Source organism: Pseudorasbora parva, chromosome 4 (genome assembly GCF_024679245.1).
Source record: "Pseudorasbora parva isolate DD20220531a chromosome 4, ASM2467924v1, whole genome shotgun sequence".
In the NCBI taxonomy this organism is placed as follows: Eukaryota; Metazoa; Chordata; class Actinopteri; order Cypriniformes; family Gobionidae; genus Pseudorasbora; species Pseudorasbora parva.
Window position 1 is genome coordinate 22,627,762 of NC_090175.1, and position 27,474 is coordinate 22,655,235.

General features: G+C 36.6%; 2 protein-coding genes across 8 annotated transcripts in view; one reads left to right on the forward strand and one right to left on the reverse strand.

Moving 5' to 3' along the window:
- Positions 1-1,097: 1,097 nt before the first annotated feature.
- On the forward strand, positions 1,098-16,725 carry asb5b (ankyrin repeat and SOCS box containing 5b). Of its 5 annotated transcripts, none has more exons than XM_067441314.1 (8): positions 2,555-2,685; positions 8,869-8,923; positions 10,235-10,314; positions 10,435-10,542; positions 12,961-13,111; positions 13,223-13,357; positions 13,474-13,665; positions 16,077-16,725. In XM_067441314.1, exons 2-8 carry the CDS (start codon positions 8,872-8,874, stop codon positions 16,202-16,204), a joined length of 846 nt encoding a protein of 281 aa, XP_067297415.1. In that variant the 5' UTR covers positions 2,555-2,685; positions 8,869-8,871; the 3' UTR covers positions 16,205-16,725. The 5 variants fall into 5 exon arrangements, with proteins under 5 accessions (XP_067297412.1, XP_067297413.1, XP_067297415.1 ...); XM_067441315.1 differs by lacking the exon at positions 2,555-2,685 and adding an exon at positions 4,056-4,074; XM_067441311.1 differs by lacking the exons at positions 2,555-2,685; positions 8,869-8,923 and adding an exon at positions 1,098-1,317.
- Positions 16,726-16,854: 129 nt separating this feature from the next.
- wdr17 (WD repeat domain 17) overlaps positions 16,855-27,474 on the reverse strand; it is a 46,881-nt gene continuing 36,261 nt past the window's right edge. For 2 of the 3 annotated variants that reach the window (XM_067441308.1, XM_067441306.1), the window contains exons 18-30: positions 26,709-26,773; positions 26,503-26,635; positions 26,290-26,381; positions 26,112-26,211; positions 25,112-25,251; positions 23,527-23,547; positions 22,424-22,535; positions 20,438-20,579; positions 20,033-20,135; positions 19,831-19,932; positions 19,592-19,687; positions 18,607-18,790; positions 16,855-18,521 (exon numbers count right to left, since the gene is read on the reverse strand). In XM_067441308.1, the coding sequence (XP_067297409.1) occupies positions 18,402-18,521; positions 18,607-18,790; positions 19,592-19,687; positions 19,831-19,932; positions 20,033-20,135; positions 20,438-20,579; positions 22,424-22,535; positions 23,527-23,547; positions 25,112-25,251; positions 26,112-26,211; positions 26,290-26,381; positions 26,503-26,635; positions 26,709-26,773 (1,410 nt within the window). In that variant the 3' untranslated portion in view covers positions 16,855-18,401. The remainder of the gene's footprint in view (positions 18,522-18,606; positions 18,791-19,591; positions 19,688-19,830; positions 19,933-20,032; positions 20,136-20,437; positions 20,580-22,423; positions 22,536-23,526; positions 23,548-25,111; positions 25,252-26,111; positions 26,212-26,289; positions 26,382-26,502; positions 26,636-26,708; positions 26,774-27,474) is intronic. The other variant, XM_067441307.1, reaches the window with a different exon arrangement.

A 27,474-nucleotide genomic window follows, 5' to 3' on the forward strand; every position in this document is an offset into this window, starting at 1 on the left:
ATCTACTTCCTGCTTAATGTTAGAACGTACACATTGCCACCCAGTGGTCAGGAAGTGACATTGCCTTAATAGTCAAAGAGCAACGGGCACAAGCAATTTAAAAAAAGCAAATAGCACATTTGTACTACAGTATAAACAGTAAACACACACATTTATCCACAAAAAATACACATTATTACTACATTACTAAAACTAAATTTCTTTTACAAATATTACAATTCTTCTTTTCTATGTTATTATAAAAAAAATTTCTCCAAACAAAATTTATGAAATTTGACCTTGAATATTTTTTTCTTATGTAATAAATTGGAATAATAGGCCTATTTAGGCCTATTGTTTTCCTTCTGATGCAATTTTCCATTACACACCAAAAACATCTAGGCCTAAATGAAATGTCTTTAACACACCTTTACAATGTAACATTTTAAATGCAACATCGTTTACATTTTTTTAAACAGTTTTTTTTTTAAACAAATGTTTCAATCTTTAGTTCAGTTTATGTTTTTATATATTCACCTAACATTTATCCACAACAAACTTTTATGGCTGATTCACCTACATGATATTCCTAAAATGTTTATGAGGCCTGCACAGTAGGCCTACAACTGTGTTTAAAAAAACAACATTGATATCTCCTAAACATGCAGCCTTTAACATGTTTTCTCGGAAGTAAGCTCTTAAAAATTTACAAGCAAAATTAAATGTTTAAAAATCACATGCAATTTGTATTAAGTTGTCTTTAGCGCCAAAATATGATATAGCTTCCATGGATCACATGATCAATCAAATACTGGCGTTACCCTCCCAGGCCGATTGTGAACATAAACAAAAATACTTTAAATCATCTGAACGCACTGCTGTATTAGCAACAATACATTAAAATACAAATAATGTAATGAAAACAAGAGTGTCTCAATGTATCATGGGACAAACATCCTAACAAATGACAACGCCTATTCTTATGCCTACGTCAAATGGCCCATAAAAGTCCAGCTGCCTTATCTCACCCCACCTCTGAGCCCAGCTGCCTGGGAGAATAACTGGGCCAGCCTGGCATATGATCCCCATCAACACATCCCTGGATCCCATTCCAAAACATTCACAGTTACTGAGCAGCAGCAATGACTGATATTTTGGAGGAGCGGCCCTTCGGCTCACATTATACCAATGTCTATCTCTCGATTTTTGTCCTTTTTTGCTTCAAACTTTTTGTCAAGATCAGTTTAAACATACTGACCCACTTCTATGTGGTTAAAGGAAACCGTAAGGAAGCGGCCCGGATCGCAGCTGAGTTCTATGATTTTGGCCAAGGGCACAGTAAGTCGGGACATATTGGGCTATATATTTTGGAGCACATTCTGAGTTTAGTCACTGTAGGGCGAGATTGGGTTTATCACTCATTATATCTCATTATAAACACAGAAAACCTGTTTTTTGTTTTGTTTTTTTTTATAAAGAGAGAGCTTCGGTTGCATGGCCCAGTTTGTAACACTAAGAAGATTGGGTCAGGGTGTTCTTATTGAATGCTGAGTCATGAAAAGTTCTTTCTCTTAGCATTGTGGCATACATGGCTGGGTAAACTTAAGATACAAAATTAAGATACATATTGAATGGCATACCCCCCCCCCATTACACTTTATTGTAATTATACATTTTAAAATGTCCTTGTAAATGTATAAAATGTAATTAGGCTATGCATTTAAGTAACATATACTGACGAATATTGCATGGCATTTTCATGATTTAATGTTGTATTACAATAAGTACATGTAACTCACATGTAACTACGTGTAAGGACAATGTTTTTATTTTACATTATTGTTTTGGTGAAATACACTGGAGAAATAGTAACCCAACCATCCCTCACATTTATTCAGTAGCCTCTACCTATTTTGATGTCTCAGAAGAATACAGGTAAAATGTATTTTTGTCTGGAAATGTTCCTCTTAACATTTTTTGTGTGTCTATTTTGTTCCTTTTTTTATCACACTACTTTGCCCTACACAGGCCTATTACGACATGCAAATGTCACACATTTACAATGTTTTTTTGATAAATGTTAAGAATGTACAAGGGAACATCCATTCAAAATCCTGACTGTTTGTGTCGGAATAAAAACGGCACCGTTCTAATCTTAACTGCGATATAAATAGTTCAACAGGCACTGACATGGTAGCCTACAGTGCTGCTGAATATTTTCCTTTTGAATATAAATGACGTTTCGTGACGCGCGTCCAGTAGGCGCAAAATGCATCTCGTCCTTCTACTATGGCAAAGGCTCGGCTCATAAATATTAATTAGGTTACGTGACTGGACCTGACGCTCCAGAAAGTTTACCAAGCAACGCCAAGAGCCTTTGAAATTATTATATGGCTCGGGCCACGCCAGTGTAACCTTATTAATATTAATTCATATGCTAAAAATTTTCCGTAGCCAACACGACTCAACTGAGATCTGATTCTGAAACAACAACAAACCGAGCAGCCAATCAAAGACAAGCGCTAGTCACACTCTCACCGCTCTATCCTGTGCTAAGAGAAGGACACAGGACTGACGCAAACATGCCCGAAGTTCCCCACGGAGAATCCGAGTATTCAGATAATACTCCTAAGAAAAGAAAGCGAGAAGACGTCGAGGGGTTTTCTGCCAAAAAGAAAGTGCGCTGGGGTATTTTGATTTGTACTGGTGAGTTATCGACACGTGTGTTTATTTGCGCACTGCTATCATTGCAGTAATACATTTGAATAGGGGCGGGCCTTCGATAGATATAAAATGGCAAATAATATTGGAATTAATATTAGATAAATAATAAGAATTGTTTTTATTAATATCTGACAGATTCTTAACATTCATCATTGTTTATTTTATGTTATTGTAATAATGTTATTAAATCATTATAAATATTGTTATATTTTACGGGAGAGCGCTCATATTTTGCATGATCCAATAGCAACATGCTTTGGAATCGATTCCGTTTCCAAATCCTAGTTTTGTAATCGAAGGAGTCGATTCCTTGCCTGACAGGACAAGCCAGACCCACATCAAGATGTTTGACACTTGCGGGCAGATTAAATTTGCTGCCGCTAGGGTGCGTTTAGATTTCTAGGCTAGTCGATTCCAAGAATTTTCTGTTGTTTTCGATTATTTATTTATTTATTTATTTATTTATTTATTTATTTATTTAACAACAGATTGAATGAACCTAGATATAAGAATGTAGACCATTTATTGTTTTAATGAAGAGACATTTCAATAACTCTGATTGATTTTAAAGTTGTATTATGAATGTCTCGGATTTAGAACAACATGTCAAAAATGTATGTGCACAGAATTCAGTTAAATAACAATGTTTACTTTAACTAGGTGCTTTTGCACAGACTGAGGCAACCTGTTCACTGAAATAACCATATTAAAAACACTGCAATGCTCGAGTGCGCGCTTGTCAATCAAATGCACGAGGAATTCGTTTTTCAACACACATGACATTTTCTTACAGTGTAAGTTAGGCCTATTATAGGAAAAGGTATTTGTTTAGTTAAAAATGTTTTGACTAGGATGTACAACGGAAAAATCTATTAAAAATTCTGAATATTATTTGTGGAATAACAGACGCACTGAAATTAAATTCAAATCTTAATTGCACGGAGATCTTATCCTACAGTAGGCTACCATGCTGAAGATTTCATAAATAACTGCGCGCTTCGTCATTCTACTATGGCAAAGGCTCGCTTATGGATATTAATTAGCATACGTTACGTGACTGGATGCTCCAGAAAGTTTACCAAGGAACGTCACCGTTGCCTTATTAATATTCATATGCTAGCTTAAATCTTTTCCGTAAGCCAGCACGACTCAACTGATTCTGAAACAATAACAAACCGAGCATCTAATCGGAGAGAAGCGCTATCACACTCGCTCTGCTAAGAGAAGGACACAGACCTGACGCAAACATGCCTGAAGTTCCTCGCAGAGAATCCGAGTATTCAGATAATACTTCCAAGAAAAGAAAGCGAGAAGACGTCGAGGGGTTTTCTGCCAAAAAGAAAGCGCGCCGGCGTATTATAATTTGTACTGGTGAGTTATCGACACGTGTAAATGCTATGTGTATTTGTTTAGAGACGGGCCTTCTATAACGTTAGCTATAACTTTGGTCAATTATATTGGAGTGAATATTAGATAACTAATATAAAAATTCATTATTATTATTATTATTATTATTATTATTAATTCAGCAGATTCTTAATAGGCTATTCATTATTGTTAATGTTATGCTATTGTAATAATGTTACAATAACATTACATTTGCAAAAAATACATTAAATTAGTAATTAGTAAAAGTAATTTTTATTACCAGATGTATTATATGTCTAAACCATGCGGCAACCTCCCCTAGTTTCTTTTGAAGCCAACACGGAAGTGACTTAAATTGCAATTCATCGACTGGCCACTAGGGACATGCTCCAAAAGTGAGCAGAATCTCATTGAGCCCTAGCCTGACAAGCCAGACCCACATGAAGATGTTTGGTCTGGAAACTCACCATTGATAGGGCTCAATCCAAGGGGCGGATAACCGGTTGTCTTTCAAACTTCCTCTGCACGCGATAGGATATCGCTACAGCCAACCAAAACAACAAAGGTGAAACAGAGCTTGTTGATATATTAAACATTCGCTGTATTCGGTCGGCAAAACTCTGAACACATCTTCCCTTTTTAAGAATGACTTCAGTGCCGTTTTTTGTTCTTTTCTCAGAGAAAAGCTTAACTCCAAGTCTTCCAGAGTCGCGGTCAAAGCTGATTCGAAAGACCGCCGTTCGCCAGTTTCTGTGTTTACTAGAAGCACGCAAACGCAACTCGGCCGTCGTCATTATGGCCCTGCCCATGGACTTTATACACGATGTGATTGGCCCGGCAAGAGTTAGGGGATTACAGGTCAGAAGGGTATTGAAAGTTGCTAGCCGACACTTGCGGCCAGATTAGATTTGTTGCCGCTAGGGTGCGTCTAGATTTCTAGGCTAATTGAGCCCCATGTTAAAATGCCCAACTTTACAGCAGAAAAAAACAGCCTGGTACAAATGGTGGTTTTGGTCTATATAGCTGTGAGGAGGGTGATTTTTTTTTTATAACTTATTCATTTACATTACATTAAGACTTAAAGTTTGACTTTTTGAGTGACAGGTGGATTGTTGTTTAGCCTCACTAACACCTCTACCAGCAGCACCCTATTTGGGTGATATGGCTGCTGGCTGAAGTGTTTTCTTAGCTTCTAAATGGCAAAGCATGTGTCAAAGCTATTGTGTCAAGCTAATATAGCAAGTTTTATCATGGCTGTCAGCATGCTGTTTCAACTGTCCCTTATCACAATAATTGATTTAAAGGTGCAAATTACACCGTCACTTTTGTTAATGTTGTCATTATTTTAGTTTGCTTCGTATGCTCAGTTCAATAGCATAAAGTTAAAGAGAGTAAACTATATCACTCAATTGAACTCTGCACATGCATTTAGACGCTTGGGTGTTTCCTTGCTCAGGAAGGAAAATGCACATCCTTGAATGAGCGTATTTACTTAAAGGGTTAGTTTACCCAAAAATGAAATTTATGCCATTAATGACTCACCCTAATGTTGTTCCACACCCGTAAGACCTCCATTCATCTTCAGAAAACTTTAAGATATTTATATTTAGTCCATGAGCTTTTCTGTTCCTTCAATGAAAGTGTATATGTACACTATACTGTCCATGCCCAGAAAGGTAATAAAACATCATCAAAGTAGTCCATATGTCAAATCAGTTGGTCAATTAGAATCTCTTGAAGCATCAAAAATACATTTTGGTCCAAAACTAACAAAAACTATGACTTTATTCAGCATTGTCTTCTCTATACAAATAAAGATTTGTACGGTAATGAATCATCATATTGATTCATGATTCGGATCGCCAATGTCACGTGATTTCAGCAGTTTGGCAGTTTGACACGTGATCTGAATCATGAATCAATCCGCTGATTCATAACCGTTCAAATCTTTATTTGAGGATTGAAAACAAACCTGGAAGAGAAGACAATGCTGAATAGAAATTTCTCAGATTGACCAAAAATGTCCCATATTTGTGTGTCCTTTCAAATGCAAATCAGCTGCTGCTCCTCACCCCCTTTCCACAAGAGAGCAGATTCTTTACATGAGCTTCGGATAATCCGTAAACAACAAAACGGGAATCTCACTCAGCCAAATGTCAGAAATAACCAGCTGTGTGTGGAGTGCAGACTCCATCTTTGGACCGTAGTCAGACAATGATGGAGAGGCTTAGGAAAAGGTTGCACTTTTAGACTGCACGTTTTTGAATGGTTAGTGGATACATTTATGTAATTATGTAATGTTAGTTGTGTTTGTTGTGGACACGTCGATTTAACTCATTGACTAGCATGTATACCGTCATGTTAATCTACACACTGCATAATAAATGGGTGTTTATGAATTATGCAGACAGTGATCATTTTCTAAATATAAAACTAACAACATAGATCTAGTTGTAAACTATGGTAACATTAGCCATATTTACCAGACAGAATTCTAGAAAGCTCATTTAGAAAATAAATTTACAAACATTCACTAAATATAAAAGGCCATCCTTGCTTGTTCTTGATATGAAGTTAGATCATGAAGCGTTGGCATTGACCCACCCTTCAGAAACAACTTTTTCACAAATCGAGCATTGTACTGATCCTGGTTGGTGAAGCAGTCATGCGTAATATGATTTGCGCAAACATATAACATTCTTCTGTGTCCTCAGTGGCTCGGATGCTGGGAATCTATGGAGACTTGTATGTTCGTTGGTACATCCAAAAACAGAACATTTGTAATGTTTTTTGTTGCAGACATTGTAATACTCTAGCTAGATAGAGCAATATGCTATATGACAGGGTGTACAAGCTAAAAAACCCAGAACTACGTTTTTATAAGCTGTAGACCTAAAAAGATAACAGTGACAAAAAGTTTACTGCACATGTAGGCATACTGAGCAGTCTTCCTGCTGATGCTTCACGTCATATTGCCTGTTTTATGCCCATAAACACTTTTTTTAGGTCGACAGCTTATAAAAACTTGTTTAAAAGCTTGTTTGCTGTACTCCCTGTCTCACTGCAGCCTTAAGGCATAGTTTGGTTTTTGTTATAGTCAGAAATGACAAGGAGGCAGCTTCATGCCACATACAAATATATATATTCCTAAATTCACTTAAACACACAGTACTGTAAACATTCACAGTGAAGATCACAGATAATTATATTTCAGGTTTGAGTTTTACTTTTGTATGTATTGTACTGTAATACCAAAACCTGGTTGTTACTTGAAAGTGTATTTTTTGTCTTTCTTTTAGTCGTTGTATTTATATAGCCAATTTATCTTAGTAAAGACCTCGGCTGTGCACAATTAAAATTAATAATAATAATAAAATTATGTTAAAGAATGGTTTTATTACATTTTAATGACTGTTGCAACCCGCCCCTCTTATAAAACACTTGACTTTGCCTATTCAGGTACATATTGTCATATGTAGAGGGATCATATATATTTGCATCCTATTAGACATGGGTTTTTACTCTATAATGTAGCAGCAGTGTGTGTGTTTGTGTGTGTGTGTGTGTAGCCAACAGATGTGGGCATATTGTATTGCAATTTTGTCTTTCCAATACAAACAGTCTCTGAGAAACCCGGGGAAATGCAAAGGTGTTACAAACGTCCCTGCTCTCTCCCTATTAATTATAAGAACAAAACTAAAATCAGACTAAGGATGGCTATCAAGTACATAATTGCCATAAAGTGCCAGTTGGACGCATGCAAACACCAATGGAGCAGAATGAAGTGAATACAAAACACACAGTACTGCACATATCCATGCAAAGCTGATCCGTCCTTGTTATTGTAACGTTATTTGTTATTTAATATTTCCAGTGTTAGATGAAAAAATAAAAACGTTTTTACGTTTTCTTCCAAAGCTTGGTTATCCTTTCTCATGTTTCCCACAACCCAAAATACAAAGCTGACTAGCTATTTGCAAACTATGCAACAGTTTTAGTTAGCTAAGTTTTAGTGGCCTAAGTATAGGAACATGCAAATGCATGCATTATTGTAATGTGCTTATCGTGTTGTGTACTTGGCTTAGTAGTTGTTTGATGAGGATTTTATTATTTTTATTGCTGCACACAGCTAAGTTTAGTCACTTCTAGTTGGGCTTAGTGACATTTAAATCCTCTTGACAAGGGCATCAGAGTTCAAGTAAATACAGTACACTATTATGTGTTTGGACCTCTTATGCATTATATTAGACATGGGCTTTTAGCCTATAATGTGTAGTTGTTTGTTTATAGGGTGGGATTCATTTACAATACACTACAGAATGGTTGAATAGAACTGTCTCCCTGACTAGGGAGTCTATAAACGGAAGTTACAAGTGGTTCTAGTCTCTGTGGAGCTTAACTGTGGTCACATAAACAGAACAGGATCTGAAATATTCATGAAAGCTCTCAGAGAATATCACAATAAAGACTGCTTGCAGTTAGCCAACCAACATTCATTCTGAGAAGTGCCCATTCAGGCAACAGCCAGTATGTTCAGAAAAAATATGGCTAGGTTACTAATGAAGTAGTTTGAATTCATTCATTTTTATATGACATGAATTCTTAAACTACACAAAATCATCATACTCATAAAAATATGTCATTGGACTAAACTAAAGCACAGCTGTGGCCTAAAGCTCCACATGTCAGTCTTGAATCTCAGTGGCTGTAACCCATCACCCTCCCTTTAGCTAAGCTAAAAGGAGAAGACGGCTTCTTGTTTGTACCCCGAGATGACAGCCGTCCTTTCATTTACAGGCTATGGCGTATACTTATCAATGGCTAGATGTACCATGGGGCGACGGAGACATGGGTACGTAACAGAAACTCTTGCTCTAAAGCCTGGTTCTGTGCCAAGAATGACAGTTGCAGAGGGCACATTGCGTATGCTGTTGTGGCTAGATTGAGCTCATGCTAAATATAGATATTTGAGTAGATATATCTATGGTTGGAGCTGCTATTGTGCATTACTGTATAATTTAATAATTGTTCTGACTAAATAGAAAATGTCCAAAGGCTGCGTTTCTTACTGTATTTGTGTTGTTGCTCTTGCTCAGTAATAGGTTGATGCAGATGTTTAACCGAGGATCGGGTTGTTTAAACATTGCAGGGATGTGTTAGGGGGCCTGTGAAAAATTTCAGAAAAAACAAACCAACAAAAACAAAACAATTTAAAATATCTGTTTACATTTACAGAAAACATTTATCAAATTGGCTGAACAAGATTTTTTAACATTGCTTTAAATAAATCTGAAATGAAAATTATTTCATTGATCTCATATACCAAGCAATCCGTTTGCCATCCATACTGAAACAAATACTAATTTAACTAAAAACTATTTTACTGAAATTTTTAGCAGAGAATTACTTATCCACTACTTTTTTAAAGTGTAACGCTGACAGAGAGGTCTTGGACACCTACACAGCTTCCACTTAAACAAATAATGGAAAAGACATGCCACCCAAAATGACCTTTTTTGCCAGTAAGGCAGAGCCCTGGCATTTACTGCCCTTTAAAGATTGTTTATAGATTGGAAGGCAGAGGTTTTTGTAAATGGGTCTTGTAGTTCCATATAAGAGAATAATTGAATCGGTGTTTAAATGGATCTTGCCTTTATTCCTATATACTGATAAAGTAAGTGCTTTTTTTATATAGTAAAATCCTTTCATTTTCATTTTGTATTGCAGCAACGCATTCAAATGGCTCGACAGTTAAATTGAATCACCTTTATAGAGAGCTGATCCACTCGCATGGTGGTTGATAATGCAGCAATTCCACTCACACACTCTTCTCAACAGCTGTCAAGGGGCAGTGTCAAAGTCACACCACTCTCACTTTAGAATGTACTGGAAATTATATCAAGTCCAACTGTGGCTGAGTGGGTGTATTTAAAGCTTTTGAATGACACAACAGTGCTTTTGTAACGGTTGTTTAGCTTTTAACTACAGGAAATTATGGTTGCTGTAAATTACGTTCATGTAACATTTGATCAGCATTTTTGGTCTTGATTTGTGGTTTGTTTTTCAAAGAATGGGCTTTTATCAGTCATGGGAAATAGTTGGGTGTCAGTACATTAGCTTATTAATAAGAATAATTTGACGCATGTTCATTCCCGTCTCACAGGAACATGGGCGGATCGTTCTCCTCTCCATGAAGCTGCGTGTCAGGGTCGACTTCTGGCTCTCAAGACTCTTCTCTCACAGGTTTACAAACATATACACATAAAAAAATAGAACAGAAATTGTTAAAAAATTAATAAGCTTTTAACGTTTTCAGTAATTATTTTTGATATATTCCTCTGTTTTTCTTCTCCATATTACCAGGGTTACAATCCAAATATCATCACTATTGATCATGTGACTCCGCTACATGAAGCTTGCCTGGGAGATCATGTAGCATGTGCCAGGGCTCTCATAGAGGCCGGTGCCAATGTGAGTTAGTTGTTTAAATAGGATTTTAAAGACTTTTCAGCAACATCAAAACCTAAAATATATAATATACTATTATTTTATCCATCAATTTTTATTTTTTTAGTAATTAATATTTTGCTTAATTAATATATATACACTCTAAAAAATTCGGAGTAAAAAACAACCCGATGTTGGGTCAAATATGGACTAACCTAGCAGTTGGGTTGTTTTAACCCAGCGATTGGGTTGTCTTAAGCAAATATTTAACCCAACCGCAGGATTAAAACAACCCAATCGTTGGGTTAAAACAACCCAATTGCTGGGTTAGTCCATATTTGACCCAACATTGGGTTAAAACAACCCAGGATTTTTAGAGTGTATCATAACATTTAAAACATATGACAACATACCCCAGTAAAAACCACAGCTTGCCCTGATTTTACATTTAAGAAGTATACACTTGTCCTAAGTACACAGTTCGATCTTTTGCTTAATTGTATCTTTATTGTATCCTATATAACTGATCCTTGCTTGTCTGCCAGTGTGGATTTACTGTGTTTGCTTGTTTACCCAACAACTGCAGCACACATATGATAATAATATAATTTTTTATATATTTGGAAGATAAACTTCACAAAATTGAAACCAGAAATTTGGAACCAATTAAACCACTACTTAAAAACAAATTAAATGATGTGATTTTAATTTTATCCTCTAACCATAGGCTATAGTTACTGAGATACAGCCCCTGTGGTAACTTCCTGTGTGACAACTAACACCAGCCCCCTGTTTTTTTGTTTATTAGATGTTTAGCCCTTTCATGCATGGTCACTACAGTGGGCAGCTTTTCAAAAAGCCACTTTCTTGCTTATAAAGGGTTTTTATGGGATAGTTGCACATCAATTACTACAGTGGACACTAGTTAGTGCATCATCCTATACACTGCCACTCTGTGGCATGCCGTTGTATGTGGAATTTTTTTCCCTCCAAACCAAGATGGCCGACGGCCAGTCAGAAATGTCCTGGAAGTTGCTCTGGAATATCCATCCATTCCTCCATATCCTAGGAGACTTTTACAGGTAAAAAATAAATTGTAGCACGTATCATCTAAGGAGTCATATCTTTGTTAAATATTAACAACCAAGTATGGATTTTAGATTGGGAGGAAATTTTGAGGAATCATCTGTCAACTAAATTGGACATCATGCGCCACTAACTATATTTCAGCTACAATTCATCAAATAGATTCTTGAAAATATTTCATCTGCAGTAACTTTTAGTTATTATAATGTAATTTGCAGTTACGTCAAATGTGCTATCTTACTCGTTACATCAAAAAAGTAATGATTACGTAATGTGTTATTTGTAAGTTACTTTGTTCGTTACATCAAAAAAGTAATCTGATTACCTGCATGTTACTTGTAATGTGCTATCTTACTTGTTACATCACAAAAGTAATGATTACCTAATGCATGTTACTTGTAAGTTACTTTGTCCGTTACATTCAAAAAGTAATCTGATTACCTAATGCATGTTACTTGTAAGTTACTTTGTCCGTTACATTCACAAAGTAATCTGATTACCTAATGCATGTTACTTGTATTGCGCTACATTACTCGTTACATTAAAAAAGCAATTGATTACGTAATGCATTTTTCCTGTAATGCATTACTTGTTACATCAAAAAAGTAATCTGATTACGTAATGCATTACTCCAACACTGCTCGTTTTACATTGAAAACACTGCATCAATATTTTATCCACAGTCTGAAAATATCAATAGATCAATGTAGATTTCAGTCTGAGATTTTCTCAGAGAGGAGAGCTGCAGTAGAACTTAGTAGTCCATTTTGAACATAATCATAATATTTATCAGCCACTAAGGGTAAATCGATATACTGTGGTTGACTGTAGAGAGAGCAAGTTGAAGTAGTCTGAGTTGGGTTTCCAGAGTTTTACCTTCACCATTTTGTAGAGATCTTTGATAGAATCACGTCCTCATGTTCTGATTTCAAAGATGCTCAACATTTAAGTTGCATGAAGTTCTTCTCCGTCTGCTGGTTGAATGGGAACAAACTCAATTGTGTTTTCAATAATTAAAGTCCTACTAAATTTGTTGTATATATTTTAGAGTTTTTATATCATTATATTCATTGGTTTGTTAAATACACACAGCATTACTGTGTTATATCATTATTATGATTAATAGAGTAGCATTTAAGTTAAAAACAAAGGAGCATTCTATCATACCATTCAAGTGTACATCTGAAAATTTCTTTAGATATTTTGTGTAAAAAAAGAATTTCAAATCTGGGTTTTAATGCCATAAGAGCAAAAATAAATAAATCTTGACCAAGGTTGTCATAATTCATGCATTAAAGGGTTAGATGACGACAGTTTGTGTTGCTTGTGCTGTTAGCATTTTCTTGTCCATGGCAGGTAAATGCCACGACCATTGATGGCGTAACCCCGCTGTTTAACGCCTGCTCGGCAGGAAGTTTCACCTGTACAGAGATGCTTTTGGAACATGGAGCAAAACACCAGGCGGAAGCGTGCCAGCCTTCACCTATTCACGAGGCATCTCGCAAAGGTAATCAAGTAGTTCTGCTTCAGTTCCAACCATAAAAATCTACTGATTTGAATGTATAGCATTTATAGCAGTTTACAAATATATTAACATTTGTATGTGTTGCTGTCTCAGGCAGGGCCGCATGTATAGAGTCTCTCATCTCGTGGGGAGCAGATGTAGATTATGACATCCCCCATCTAGGAACACCCCTCTATATTGCCTGTGTCTCAAAACAGCTCCAGTGTACACAGAAACTTCTGGATGGAGGTAAGCTCATCAGACTACCTATCAAAACTAACATAAAAAATGTAATTATTTGATGTATGTTGGTGTGCTTAGGTTGGTCTAGTTTACTTGATCACAAAAGGATCTGTTTTTCATAGGAGCCAATGTGCAGAAGGGCCGTTTCCTGGACACTCCACTACATGCAGCAGCACAGAAGGACAGCCCAGAAATCATAAGACTGCTACTAGAGTTTGGTGCTAACATCAACTCTCGAAACCTGGAGCTGCAAAGGCCGGTGGAGACAGCGCCACCCAGCAGTGCGGCAGAGTCTGCGCTCCTTCTGTATGAAGGTAATGCTGCTTCGTTAATTTTGATAGCTTTTGGTTGTTTTTCTAGTCATGATGCTCAGAAGCATCTTGCCCATTCATTCAGTATTTATTTATTGGCTTTATCAGTGGAGAGGTTCAAGACATGATCCAGCTCATTTTAACCTGGGTCCTCTGTGAAATTTGAATGAAACTTAAACTTTTTTTTTGATATCTTGAAGTTGCATGATTAGATTTGTCTAAAATATTGTTTGGTGCAGAACTCATTCACTGTCCAAAGTTGCACCTTCCGTACATTAACCCCTGGTTCCACAGACGAGGCCTAAGCCTAGTCCCAGACTATTTTGTGCTCTTTAAATTGAAAGCAACTTGCACTGACATATCTTAAATGGAGAGTTTACCAAAAACTTAAAATGATCCCATAATTTACTTACCGCCAAGCCATCCAGTTTGTTAATAACGGCTTTTTGAAGCAAAGGATGCATTCGTGTATGAAATATATATCCATATTTAAAACTTTAAACTAAATTAACTTGCTTCCGACAGGCGGCCATACATATCGGTTTACGACGAAAGAGTAACCCTTGTGTTTACAAAGTGCACATGCGAAGAGTGCGTTGCAAAAATGACGTCAACGCGGAGTGGGCGGTCGTGCACGTTGGGTACGCAAGACCCCATTTCGCCTGCCGGTGTGCAGCGCATTTTTTGTATTAGTGCACGCGGCTCCACATCCGAAGTTGAGCGAGTTCTCTGGGAATCTAGCTGAGCATGACGTCTCATCACACCGGCACCCAGTTTGCACATACCAATTAGGTACTTATATTTACAAAATGAGCCTACAAAGGCAGAAATAACCCCTTTTAATTTAAAAAAAAAAAATTGCGGAACTATAAAATGTTTAGTGAAATTAGAATTATTTTAGAGCTTGTTAATTTAGTGTTTTACATGTGTGCATATAGTTTGCTAACTGAGTTTTACACGATTATTTTGTAGTGTGGTTTTTGGTGAAGTGTAGCCTACTAAAATAAATATCATCACCTGTGAACATTAGCCCACTTCTTCTCAATGCTTTTTCCTGATGGTTTGTAGAACAATTACTCAAAGTCGCCCTCTGCCGTTTCAAAAATAGCTCAATGGCGAGCGCGTCAAGTATAAACGCCTCGTCCGTTTGGGGAGGAGGGCGCGTAGTCAGCGGAGGCTCGCGCTGGGGAGCCAGGCGAAAGTATAAACAAGGCTTCATAAAAAACCTCCTTTAGCAAAAAATAAAGGTAAAACAATGAATTTGGACGATTTTGAAGTTGAAGATGGAGTGTTTTTTTGGTAAAGGACATTTGTATCTGTCCTCGCACGTTTGCTTGGGGCGGTACTTCCGCCTACGTCTACAGGACCTTTCTGACGTGATTGCGCAAACCTTGGCATGTCGCAGAGCAGCGCAAGATGAGCAATTTATGTTAAAAAGTATATTGTCTGTGTACGCGCAGAGCCTCTGAAGTGCTTTGAAACTGCATTGCTTTGGACCTTCAACATTTTGGTTGCAATTGAAAACCATTATGTGAAGAAAAATCCTCAAAAAATGTAATTTCTTTGTCGATTGAAGAAAGAAAGACATGAACATCTTGGATGAGATGGGGGTGAGTAAAATATCAGAAAATGTTCATTTTCAAGTGAACTAATCCTTTAAACAGAAATGTCAGAGGAGCTTGAGTTTGCTGCCCAGTTTCAATCGCGAGAGGCATCAAAACTTGCGTTACTCCTACATTGCGCCAGAAGTTACTCTTTTGGCAAGTCGACTTGCGTAGACCATCTGCCGGAAGCTAGTTATTTTAGTTTATAAACTCTTTTTTTGGTCATTCACTACCATTATAAAGCATAGAAGAGCAATATAATAATTTTTAATATAACTGTTTTCATGTAAAAGAAGATAGTCATAAGAACCCTAGGATGGCCTAAGGGTGAGTAAATCATGGGGTAATTTACATTCTTTGGTGAACTATCCCTTTAAACTATGTCAGTGCCATTGTTTTGTATTAAGCTGCAGACCAATAATGTTTTTTTTTTCCCACGGCATGTCTATACAAGTTATAATATCCTAATTGAATTAAGGCCTAATCCTGATTTAATCTAAGCCCTGTTTGTGAAATAAGATCTAAATGTTTTAACCCACTAAAATGTATTAATTTCTACAGTAATATGTTCAGTGCATTTTTAAGACCACATAGAATTTGATGAAAAAATTGAAACTGAAAACTTTGAGATGAAATGATACATTTGAATGGGTAAAAACAATGAAAAGATGTTTTTAGTGTTGGATAGGATTTGAACATGGGTAATCTTGTCCATATAACTTTATAAATTACTAAATTGTCAGAAGTTTTTATTTTTTAAATAAATAAAAAAGGGGATACTGCTAACTTTCACTGTCTTTTCCTGGATAGCCACGCCACAGTCTCTGTGTCAACTGTGTAGATTGAATATCCGAAACTATATGGGCCGATCCAGACTGCACCTGATTCCACACCTCAAACTGCCTACTCTGCTCAAGAGTTTCCTCCAGTACAGATAGACTCTCAACCTAACTCCCTCTCTACCCCTCCCCCTTTTATTTTCTTATATTAAGTACATTAATATACAAAAAGGTCCTCCAATATTGTTTGTGACCACCAGCGCACAGAAAACACCATCATGCTAGCTATTCATTTGACTTCTTCTACGTTAAATGTTTTTATTTTTTAAATACTTATATATTTTTGTGCAACTAATGAACATTAATATTTTTGTAAATAATATATTCACAGCATTAATGTAGATGTGTCATTTATAACCTACACAATATAAGCTGCCTGCATGCCTAATATGATACAGATTTATTACGTCAGGGTGAAATTATTTAAGTGCATGTCGTTATAATGAATTTTCTATTTTTTATCACAATAATGTAAAAAAGATGATAACTGTTCAGTATTCATAAAATCTGATGCTGTCATTATTTTCACAGCTTCCCAAGCTGCATCATGAACTTTTTTTGCCAAAACAAAGCATGATAACATATGTAACTTACAAATAAAGAAAAATATGTATGTCTCATCGGCCTGCCTTTTTTTTTGTTGTTGTTGCATTGGAGTTGGTACTATAAATGTATTCAAAAACATATAATCTAACACTCAATTATTCGAATATGATTCATGAACCAATGATTTAAATTACATTCAATGTAGTGCAATACTCGTTAGCAAAAATAAAATCTTAAGACATTTTTGTACACTTGATCTTTTTAATAGCAATTATCAAATCATAGTCACAAATAAAAAGGTAATTGCCTTGCGCCTTTATAATATCATCAGTCAAAATAAATAGATGAGACACTCGGAACATGCAGAATTTGAATTGGTCCTGGCTTAATCTGATGCCAATATATAATGTTTAACTGTCATCTGTTGCATACGAACATTGATCATATGAATATGTTATGTACACCCATTTGAGCTTGGATTGAGATGTAAATTCTAGAACAAAACTATATACAAATAAATACATTTCACAGTGCATTTCACATTTGATGAAAATAGTCTCTGTATCTGTTTTTTCTAACATAAAACTTTCATAAAATAATTTGATTTCATATACTCAGATATCTGTGACAACCATTGCAACTGATGATTTTAGCAATACAAATTACACTTTTTTGTCTTTTATTTCCTAACTTCAGAAATATACTCCAAATGTATAGCTATGTGTCAGCAGAAATGTTTTCCATCCTCACTCCATTTGTGCACTTTCTCAGACTTATTGCCTATGTTCATCTAAACATATTTTGAATGCAACAGCAAAACCTAATGTCTATTATCGCTTCGTAAATAACGTTGCCATAATTTATGAACATAAATATCACACCTCTAGCCCCAGAACTGCTCTGTAAGACCATTCATAATAGTTACTGAATGAACTGAAACATTAAATAGTCATTCTTACAATATAAGGTTTTAAACTCTTAATTCTCTTATTTGGTTCTACTAAAATAAGGTGTATATTCGATAGTCAGTAAATATATTCAGTCCATATATAACAGACAACAGACAAGACAAACAATTTCAGTGTCAAAGCAGCAAAACTAACAAGTCTCTTTTCATGAAGTAAAATGTGCAAACAAAAACAAAAACGTACAGATGAAAACCCTGTACTCAAGTCTTGAAATAAAGGTTAGATCTACAAAACATTCAAACTGCTTGATGCAAATGCTTATACTCCATAATACCACTGACAGTACCAACTAAACGTCAACTAGAAATACAATCTTTGGGCTATAGACCCCAACCCTAAGACCTGGACATGACACCTAAACCCGCTTGTGTTTTAGGATGAGGAAGAAAGGCATAAAAATATTCTGCTTCATGTGTAACATTCATGACTGTATCCAGCATAAATCTCTCTTTATACAACTTATTTCTGCTGCTCAAATTTTCTGTTAGTAGTGCATCAGTCTGTGCATTTCTTGTCTTACCTGTAGCCATGTGTACTGTATATTCACTACAACAGCACTTTTGCTGCAATTCTTTGCATATAAATTGCAATCCTCCTGAATGTAATAAGCACAGCATGGAATGGCAAAACTTAAAAAAACATAGATTTGAACAACTGGACATTCTGCTGTTTTATACTTTCTTGGGGGGGAAAAAACATGAATGCTGTCTGTCCCCTTTCCAAACACTGACATTTGAGAACCAGACCAAGCAGAATACTGCTCACATTTGTTGTATTTGTGCTCAGAAGGGGTTGAGGCGTATACCAGTCCCTAATGGAGAGAAAGGGTTCACTTTCGCCCACATCAGGGCATCATTTAGTGAAATGGCTGATTTGCCGTCTTCCAGGAAGAACGCTGGACCCTGACAGGCGAAGAAAAAGAAAGATTATGTTCCAAGACATTTAAGGTACAGTGCTAAAATGCAAGTCTACCCACAAGAAACCCACCTGTATCCTGAGGCCAGTGAAGCAGGAAATCTGGACATCAGAGTGGCTGGGCAAGTTAGACCCAGTGACATAGTCAGGACCCTCTAGGCCCTTGATTGGCTCTTCTCTCATTCGACTCAACAGCTGACTGTACTCGGTTTTCTGATCCTCAGATGGTGGTGCATATGAGGTGTCATCTGCCACTCTGTATGCATAGAGAGAGTGCAAACAATAGATTGTTTTTCAAGTATCTTCAATTATCAGCAGAAATGTTAGATATTTTCTAAAACCTAGTGTGCTGTCTTGTTGTCTACTGCCAGCAGTATAGACAGCTTCCTACTATAGTCAAAACTTCAGTGTCTCTTATTGAAGGCTATGTTCTCCGGAGGTTGCATTTGTTGGCCACATATTTCATCAGAGATGTCTCATTTCAGAAAAGTAACTATTATAATATTTCGCCGCTGGAGGTCGTTTATTCAAAAGTAAGGCGCTTCATGACGCATTGATTTTGTGGAATCATGGGAGTTGTTGTCTTCACCTCTACAGCTAGTGGAAAATAATCCAACGGGCCTCGGGCATAAATCATATTCATGAATATGTTCCCCTTTAATACATTTCTGTATTAAAGAGTTATTAACGTTACTGAAGTATGAAGCAGGATGGGCCTGAAAGCTGTTGGAGCGGAACGAGGCGGCTGGAGCGATTGCTAATGAGAGACAAGTGCGACACACGGCTCGAGAGCAGTGGAGCTTTTATACAAGCTTTTACACTTGCAACACTGCAGTAAGCTAAATCGATGTTAGGCATGGTAAAACATGGTACTCACATTCAATCAAGAAACAACATTTAAACAATAAGACCAACTGAGTTGTGCTATATAACAATGATTCGACACAGTTGGTCACCTGTCTAATAAAACACATCATATTTTAAAGTGTCTTTGGTGTTTCCTTGGTTTCTACAAAATAAATTGTTATGAATTAGAGTAATGTATTGTGGTACAGACTTGAGGGATTGTGTGCAGGTTCTCCAGGCCTCCAACTCTACAGACAACTGCTCTATCTGCAGTGGTACAGCCACATCTCTTCTCTTTAGGAGCTGACTGAGAGAGAGAGAGAGAGAGAGAGAGAGAGAGAGAGAGAGAGAGAGAGAGAGAGAGAGAGAGAGAGAGAGATTAATTGTGATCACCAATAATGAGTTACTTGCAATAAAATCACATAGATTTAAATCACATAGTTAACATACCTTGTGTATTCATACAGTGCTGGCACTATACTTGAATACTGTCTCCCGATGGCTAATAGTGCACCAATATACCCGCACAGAATAAGCAACTCATTGCGGTCTCTAGCCAATGACAGAGAGAGATAATGAGATGACCATAGAATCCAAGCTACTATTGATTAGATGACTGACAGGTGTTTTTGAGGGAAGGTCATTGACTTACTCACTACTCTTTGGGAGAACAAGACGGTCTGTTCTGATGTAGCTCAGCAGGTCTAGGATGTGATACACAGGGTCCACCGCCCAGTCAGGAGAGCTCATCTGCTCTATGAGGGGAGAGAGAGTCAGTAATAAATTGTTGGTCAAATTTAAATGTTTTTTTAATCCATTTTCAACGTTCTTTAATGTGTAATGTTGTTGTTTGAGCATGAAAATGGTCTGAAAAGTTACAAAGTTATTCAAACTGTGATAGTCATCTTTTTCTACATTCAATCGTTTTAAAGTTTGCCTGACAAAATGGAAGAATGCAGTAGTAGGCCTGCCATATTAGCCTAGTCTGACTGCAGAATACGGGAATGGTTGAAATGGCACTGCTTTGAGACATGAACTGGGTCTCTCAGACACTCACCTTTGACATATGTGATCCCGATGGGAAGAGCCTTTTCTGGTTCTGCGCTCAGGAGGTAATACTTTACTGCTTGGAAGATTTCTCCCTCAGCATGTGCATTCTCAGCAAGCTCTTTACATTCTTCTAGAGTCGGTAGACCACACTTAAAAAAACAAACAAACAAAAAAAAACAATTTTATTTAATAAATAAATACATGATGTGCAGACAAATACCATATTCATGGCAAATAATAAACACTGTATTTTCTCACTCAATGTGTAAATTATTTTTCATATTACAACCCCAAATCAGAAAAAGTTGGGACAGTTTGGAAAAATGCAAATAAAAAAAGAAAGTAGTGATTTCTAAATTTACTTTGACTTGTATTTCATTGCAGACAATATGAACACAAAATATATGTTGACATGTTTTGTCTGGTCAACTTCATGTCATTTGTAAATATGCATTCTTTCCTGTCATTCAGACCTGCAACACATTTCAAAAAAAGTTGGGATAGGAGCAATTTAGGGCTAGTAATGAGGTAAAAGGGTTAAATAATGATAAATAATGATTTGAAACAGGTGATGTCAACAGGTGACTGAAATTATGATTTGGTACAAAAGCAGCATCCAAGAAAGATCTAATCCTTTAGGAGCAAAGATGGGCCGAGGATGGCCAGTTTGCCAACAAATACGTGAGAAAATTATTGAAATGTTTAAAAACAATGTTCCTCAAAGAAAGATAGGAAGAGATTTGGATTTTTCACATTCAACAGTGCATAACATAATTACAAGATTCAAGGTATCTGGAGGAATTTCAGTGCGTAAAGGACAAGGCCGCAAGCCTAAGCTGAACAACCGTGATCTCCGATCCCTCAGGCGGCACTGCATCAAGAATCGTCATTCATCTATAAGCGATATCACCACATGGGCTCAGGACTACTTTGGCAAACCTTTGTCAAGTACCACAATACGTAGTTACATCCACAAATGCCAGTTAAAACTGTACTGTGCCAAAAGGAAGCCTTATGTTAACAGTATCCAGAAGCGCCGTTGACTTCTCTGGGCTCGGAGGCATCTGGGATGGACCATCACACAGTGAAAATGTGTACTGTGGTCAGATGAATCAGTATTTCAGGTATTTTTTGGGAGGAATGGACGCCGTGTGCTCCGGACCAAAGAAGAAAAGGATCATCCAGACTGTTACCTGTAACAAGTCCAAAAGCCAGGGTCTGTCATGGTATGGGGTTGTGTCAGTGCCCTTGGCAAAGGTAACTTGCACTTCTGTGAAGGCACCATTAATGCTGAAAAGTACATAGAGATTTTGGAGCATAATATGCTGCCTTCAAGAAGATATCTTTTCCAGGGACGTCCATGCATATTTCAACAAGATAATGCAAAACCACATTCTGCACACATTACAAAGTCCTGGCTGCGGAGGAAGAGGGTACGGGCACTTGACTGGCCTGTCTGCAGTCCCGACCTGTCTCCAATAGAGAATGTGTGGCGCATTTTGAAGCGCAAAATGCGACAAAGAAGACCCCGTACTGTTGCCCACCTTAAGACTTGTTTGCAGGAAGAATGGGACAAAATTACACCTGAAACCATTCATCACTTGGTGTCTTCAGTCCCTAAACGTCTTTTAAGTGTTGTGAAAAGGAATGGCAACATTACAAAGTGGTAAATGCTTTACTGTCCCAACTTTTTTTGAAATGTGTTGCAGGTCTGAATGACAGGAAAGAATGCATATTTACAAATGACATGAAGTTGACCAGACAAAACATGAAAAATTTTGTGTTCATATTGTCTGCAATGAAATACAAGTCAAAGTAATTTTAGAAATCACTTCTTTTTTATTTTATTTGCACATTCCATACTGTCCCAACTTTTTCTGACTGGGGTTGTAGATCATTGAATGTTGAGGAAATTCTTCCTTCATTTTAATCGACATGAGACTAATGTGAAATATTGAGACGTATGAATGACCTTTCATGCAGTATGAGTCACCTTTTCGTGCAGGTCGTTGATTTCTGTTAAGCTGCCAGGGTAGAAGGCACACAGTTTGGCTAACAAGATTTCATTATCAGGGATCATCTGAAGTAATCTGGCTGAAAGATCCCTGGAGAGTAGAAGACCCAATGCAGCATAAGTAAAGTAATGGGAAATGTGGATAAATATTTGAGTTTTTAAATATTTTAGCTACAAAATATTGAGGCTGTCAAAAGTACCATAAAGTATATTGTAACAGTAGTTTACATGACTTGTGGTCTATATTCCAAGTGTTTTATATATAGAGACATTTACATTGTTACATAAAATCTATTTTGAAAAAAATGCTTTTCAACGGCATCAAAAACCTGCAAAAAACAAATTCCCCCCAAAATATATTTTAGCTGCGCAACTGTTTTCAATTGTGATAATAATAAGATCTGCTACTTTAGCTTTAAATCAGCAAAACATAACATAAAAAAATTCAGCTCTGCCATCACAAACATAACTTTTTGATGCTTGGCTGTCCTTTTTCACTTTTTTTTCCCTCTGGAAATTCATGAGCAGTACATTCTATAGAAAAAATATCCTTGTGCATTTCATCAAAGAAGAAAAGTCAAACCGGTTTGAAACAACTGAGGGTGAGTAAATGATGAAAAGTTTCATTTTCGTGAGACCTATACCTATAAAGTGGTACCTAAGAATACTGTACGCCAATAATTACCTTAGTTATATTAAAATGGGTAGTTAAAGGTGCACTATGCAACTTTTCTGTCCGCTAGAGGGTGCCTATTTAAAACAAAGGCGTAATTTGATGACGCCAAGTTTGAGCGCAGCATCTTGGGACATGTGGTCTTCACCTCACAGCCAGTGGAAAAGAATCAGGAAAAGAAAAGAATTTGGAAAGAAAAGAATTTGGAAAAGAATTTGATTGATTATATCAATCAAAAATACTACATAGTGCACCTTTAAAAGTGACTGAATGCATTACAAAAATTCAAATTCTCAGGGGGGCTTACAGTTATGATTTATAGTATTAAGAAAGATAATCTATGAATAAGCATTTAAGCATATGAACCAGATGTACATCAACAAAAACACAAGGGATGGAGAGAAAATACCTGTATGCCATAGATGGAAAGCTAGAGAGAAATGGAGAATGTAACAAGTGCGCTGTAAGGATGATTATCAGGATCATGTCGACACTTCTCTGCATGATTAGAGATGGGTTGCATTTACTGCAAAGTATGCAAACTATTTAAAGGAGTCATGAACTGAGAAATCAAAATTGCATTATTGAAACCGATCTGCCAAACAGTCAGATTGTGGAATGTGCCACTTTATTGCATAATAGTGTTTCTACACACCGCCTCCGCAGAAGAAGAACGCCTGCTTCTACATCACTGCCTGTTTAGCCCAGCCTACCGAATTGCGCATGTACTAGGTAAATAACGAGTGGCAAACCCCTGGTCTACGCAAAAAACCAAACGATAAAGATGGCTCCGAAGACAACTAGATGCTGTTCAGTGCCAAGTTGTAGAAAAACACAGTCTTTGCATTGCATTCCTTCTAATCCCAACATTCTTTCTCTTAGTAGCATTAAATAACATGTTATTTCAATTGTGAGTAAATTATATAGTAAAATTCCCAACTTTACAGTAGAAAAAAAAAAATGTTTACAGGCTGGTACAAATTGTGGTTTTGGTCTATATGGCTAATTTTGTCCTTCATGCCAAGTGTGAGGGGGGTGCATTTTTTTTTATAACTCTTTCGTTCGCATTATATAAAGCCTTACAATTCTGCATAATTAAGGGCATGGTTACTTTGAGTGGCAGGTGGATAGCCATTTATCCGCTGTCTATAATCATTGCATCACATAAAAAACATCCCGTATCTTTGCCTAATTTCTGTTATCCGGGCGTGATGGCAATGACGCGTTGCCAAGATGGCGACGACCAGCTCGTCTCTACTTTACGCTTCAGACCGGCTTATCGGAATCCTATGGGATCCTATCCTATATCCATAATTTTTTATTGTCTATGAATGTAATCAATGACACCGTTACATTGCACAACGAAGCTCTTACTGTATTTACATCAAGTTTGCATTGTGAGTTATGGGGAAAGCATCCGTGAAAGTGTATAAATCACGTTGCAATGATGAGATCACTGCATTCACATGATTAACAGACTGACATCTGCTCAGTGCTCATCACTGCAAACTTTCATGTGATGGGAATAGGTCTAAATAGAATGCTAAAATCAATGCTTTTCAGGATTTTGTTAATCTCAACAGCTGTAATAGTAAAAGTATTCAAGAGGGTTCCACTCGAATGTAATACTCTCGTATGCAAAGATGTCAGCCAATCACAGAAGTGGGCGATTACACTGAAGTCTCACAGCAGACACGCCCCTTCAAACAGAGCGTTCAAATCAGAGGGCTAAAATCAGGGTCGAAAAAGGGCATTGATTTCTAAATTGTGACCATTTTTTTAATGTAAAAATCATATTAACATTATAAGTGCACCTCAGGAAAAATGATAAAATAATAAAATAAAAAAATTCAGTTCATGACCCCTTTAAAAGGAAATGTGATTTTAATGTTACATATTTGTTCATACAGTTTTGAACAAATTCCTGGTTCACCCTCTCAGACTTGACTTGACTTGAAAAGATGAAAAGATGCATTGATCAGTTTTATGCTTACCAGGTGGCAGTGGTCATGTATTTCCTGGCCAAGAGCTCCAGAACATAGTGGGTGGCTTTACTGGCTGATTCTCCCAGGACTGTGCCCACACACACTGCCAGCTCCAGCTCATTGCCTCTGATCAGAGATGCCATAGCCAGCTGACACAAAGAGATACAAAAATCTTGTCTAATCACTAATATAACATCATATAACACTTGCCTATAATTGAATGATTACCGTTTCATTAAGACAATAGAAACTTAAATGTGTTGTTCAGTTTTAGGGTGAATTTCAAAAAAAAAAAAAAAAACTTTCAAGAACATATTTAAGAAATTCAGGGTATCAGTCAAAAGTAAAAAATATATTTATTTCACACTAAAGCATGTTTTAAGGATCAAGATTTTTTGCTTTTTGACATTTTTATGACATTTAACCATTTCTCATTTAGTTCTCATTACTATAAACGCAAATATGTATTTGTAGATCACGGTAGAAGTTTAATGTGTATACCTTTTAATGTGTATACCTTTAATTTATACTGTCTGACATTTGGGGTCATTCATTTTTATATATATAGTCAAACTGATCAAAAGTGACAGACAAAAACTTAGAAAGTTACAAAGAAAATCTATTTTCAATAAACGCCTTTCTTCTGAAATTTCTACTCAAAGAATCCTAAAAATAATATATCACAGTTTTGCACAAAAATACTGAGCAACGCAACAGTTGACTTGACTAGCAAATCAGCATAATTAGAAGGATTTCTTCTCTATCATGTGACAGACTGGAGTGATGATGCTGAAAATCCAGCTTTGCCATCACAGAAATGATTTAAATGTTTAAATACTGTATGTTCAATAGAAAATCCTACTCATATTTCACAATATTACTGACCCCAAACTTGTATCATGGTTTTATCGTGTTATTTAATTGTCTAAATATTGACATTATATTGTTAGTATATTGTTGAAATGTTGCTATTGTTGTTCAATCCTATTTCTCATTATTGTGAGCTTACTTCAGTGTTGTCTACAGCTAGATGACAGCAAGCTGCCAACACAGCACGGCCATCTTGGAAATACCACTCTGCCAGCTCTTTACACACTCTGTGCAACATCCTAGACAAAGGAGGGGAGAGTGGATAAGAAAAAGAGAAGTGAAACACTTGACTGCGGCTTAAACTAAGTATAACTTACCCGCAGTATTTTTCGATGTTTTCATTGTCGGAGTTCGTTGCATGGTTTATTGATGTGATCTGAGGGCCATGGATATTGCCCTCACACGCACCCTGATAAAACAAAGGACATTCTTATTTATAATAAATAGCTTCATTTATCATAAAACTCAACTCAGAGGTTCACAGTCTTACAACAACTTTAAATGGGTAAAAGGATAACAGTGCCCTGTACCTGAGCCACCAGCACAGCTTCTTTCAGCTGACCTCTAGAGGTGAAGAAATTCACCAGCTTTTTCACCTCACCAGTGGCGATGCAATATGGGATGACATCATCATTGCCTTCTTGCATGAGCTGGTCTGCTCTCCTGCATTGAGCAGTTAATGAATGACGATCAACTTACAACAACTGATTTAAAAATGCAGAGGAGTATATGATACCTTTGCATGAGCTTTTTCCAGTATTTCATGGAGACACCAGGGGCCACAGAAAGAGCCTTCTCCCACTAAACACATAAAACAAAACGACATAAACACAAAATCAGAAGGGTGACCTCTGACCCCATGTATGACGTAGGCGTAGCATAAGGTTAGGTTAGAATTGATGAACACAGGAGCGCAGAGGATAGAGCAAAACCAAACCGCAGGTCACGAATTAGAAGTTGAAAATGGAAAGGGTTACAGAAAATGTCCAAAGATTACGATATAAGAGAAGAGGAGCTACATCATACTTCATACATCAGGTAAGAGGTCACCCTTCAGCCGGAACTTGACTCTCAAGTGAACAGGCGTACGGCTGTTGCCGGAAACCAGTGATTATCGTGACCCGTGCTGGCAAAATGAGTTATTGTTATTTATAGTTATACATTCTAAAAAAAAACTTCAAAATGATGTATGATTTGTTTGATTCAGACAAAAAATAACTGAGTTACACCTGTTTGAATCTGATAGTCAGTTTTGAGAAAAATTTAGTTTAAGTTTTGGTTAACACTTATATACAATAAGGTTCATTAGCTAACATTAGTTAACTACATTAGTTAACATGAACTAATGATGAACTGCACTTATTTAGTATTTATTTATCTTTGTTAATGTTAATTTCAACATTTACTAATGCATTATTAAATTGTTGTTAACATTAGTTCATGCAATGTAAACTAACATGAACAAACCATTTTTATTGACTAATGTTAACAAAGATTAACGA

What these genes read in the sequence shown, in the direction of transcription:
- asb5b (XM_067441311.1), top strand. Translation starts at nt 1,122, where the DNA reads ATGACTGATATTTTGGAGGAGCGGCCCTTCGGCTCACATTATACCAAT. An exon ending in TCAAGACTCTTCTCTCACAG is followed by an intron (nt 10,315 to 10,434) that starts GTTTACAAACAT and finishes CCATATTACCAG; the next exon opens with GGTTACAATCCAAATATCAT. An exon ending in TCATAGAGGCCGGTGCCAAT is followed by an intron (nt 10,543 to 12,960) that starts GTGAGTTAGTTG and finishes TGTCCATGGCAG; the next exon opens with GTAAATGCCACGACCATTGA.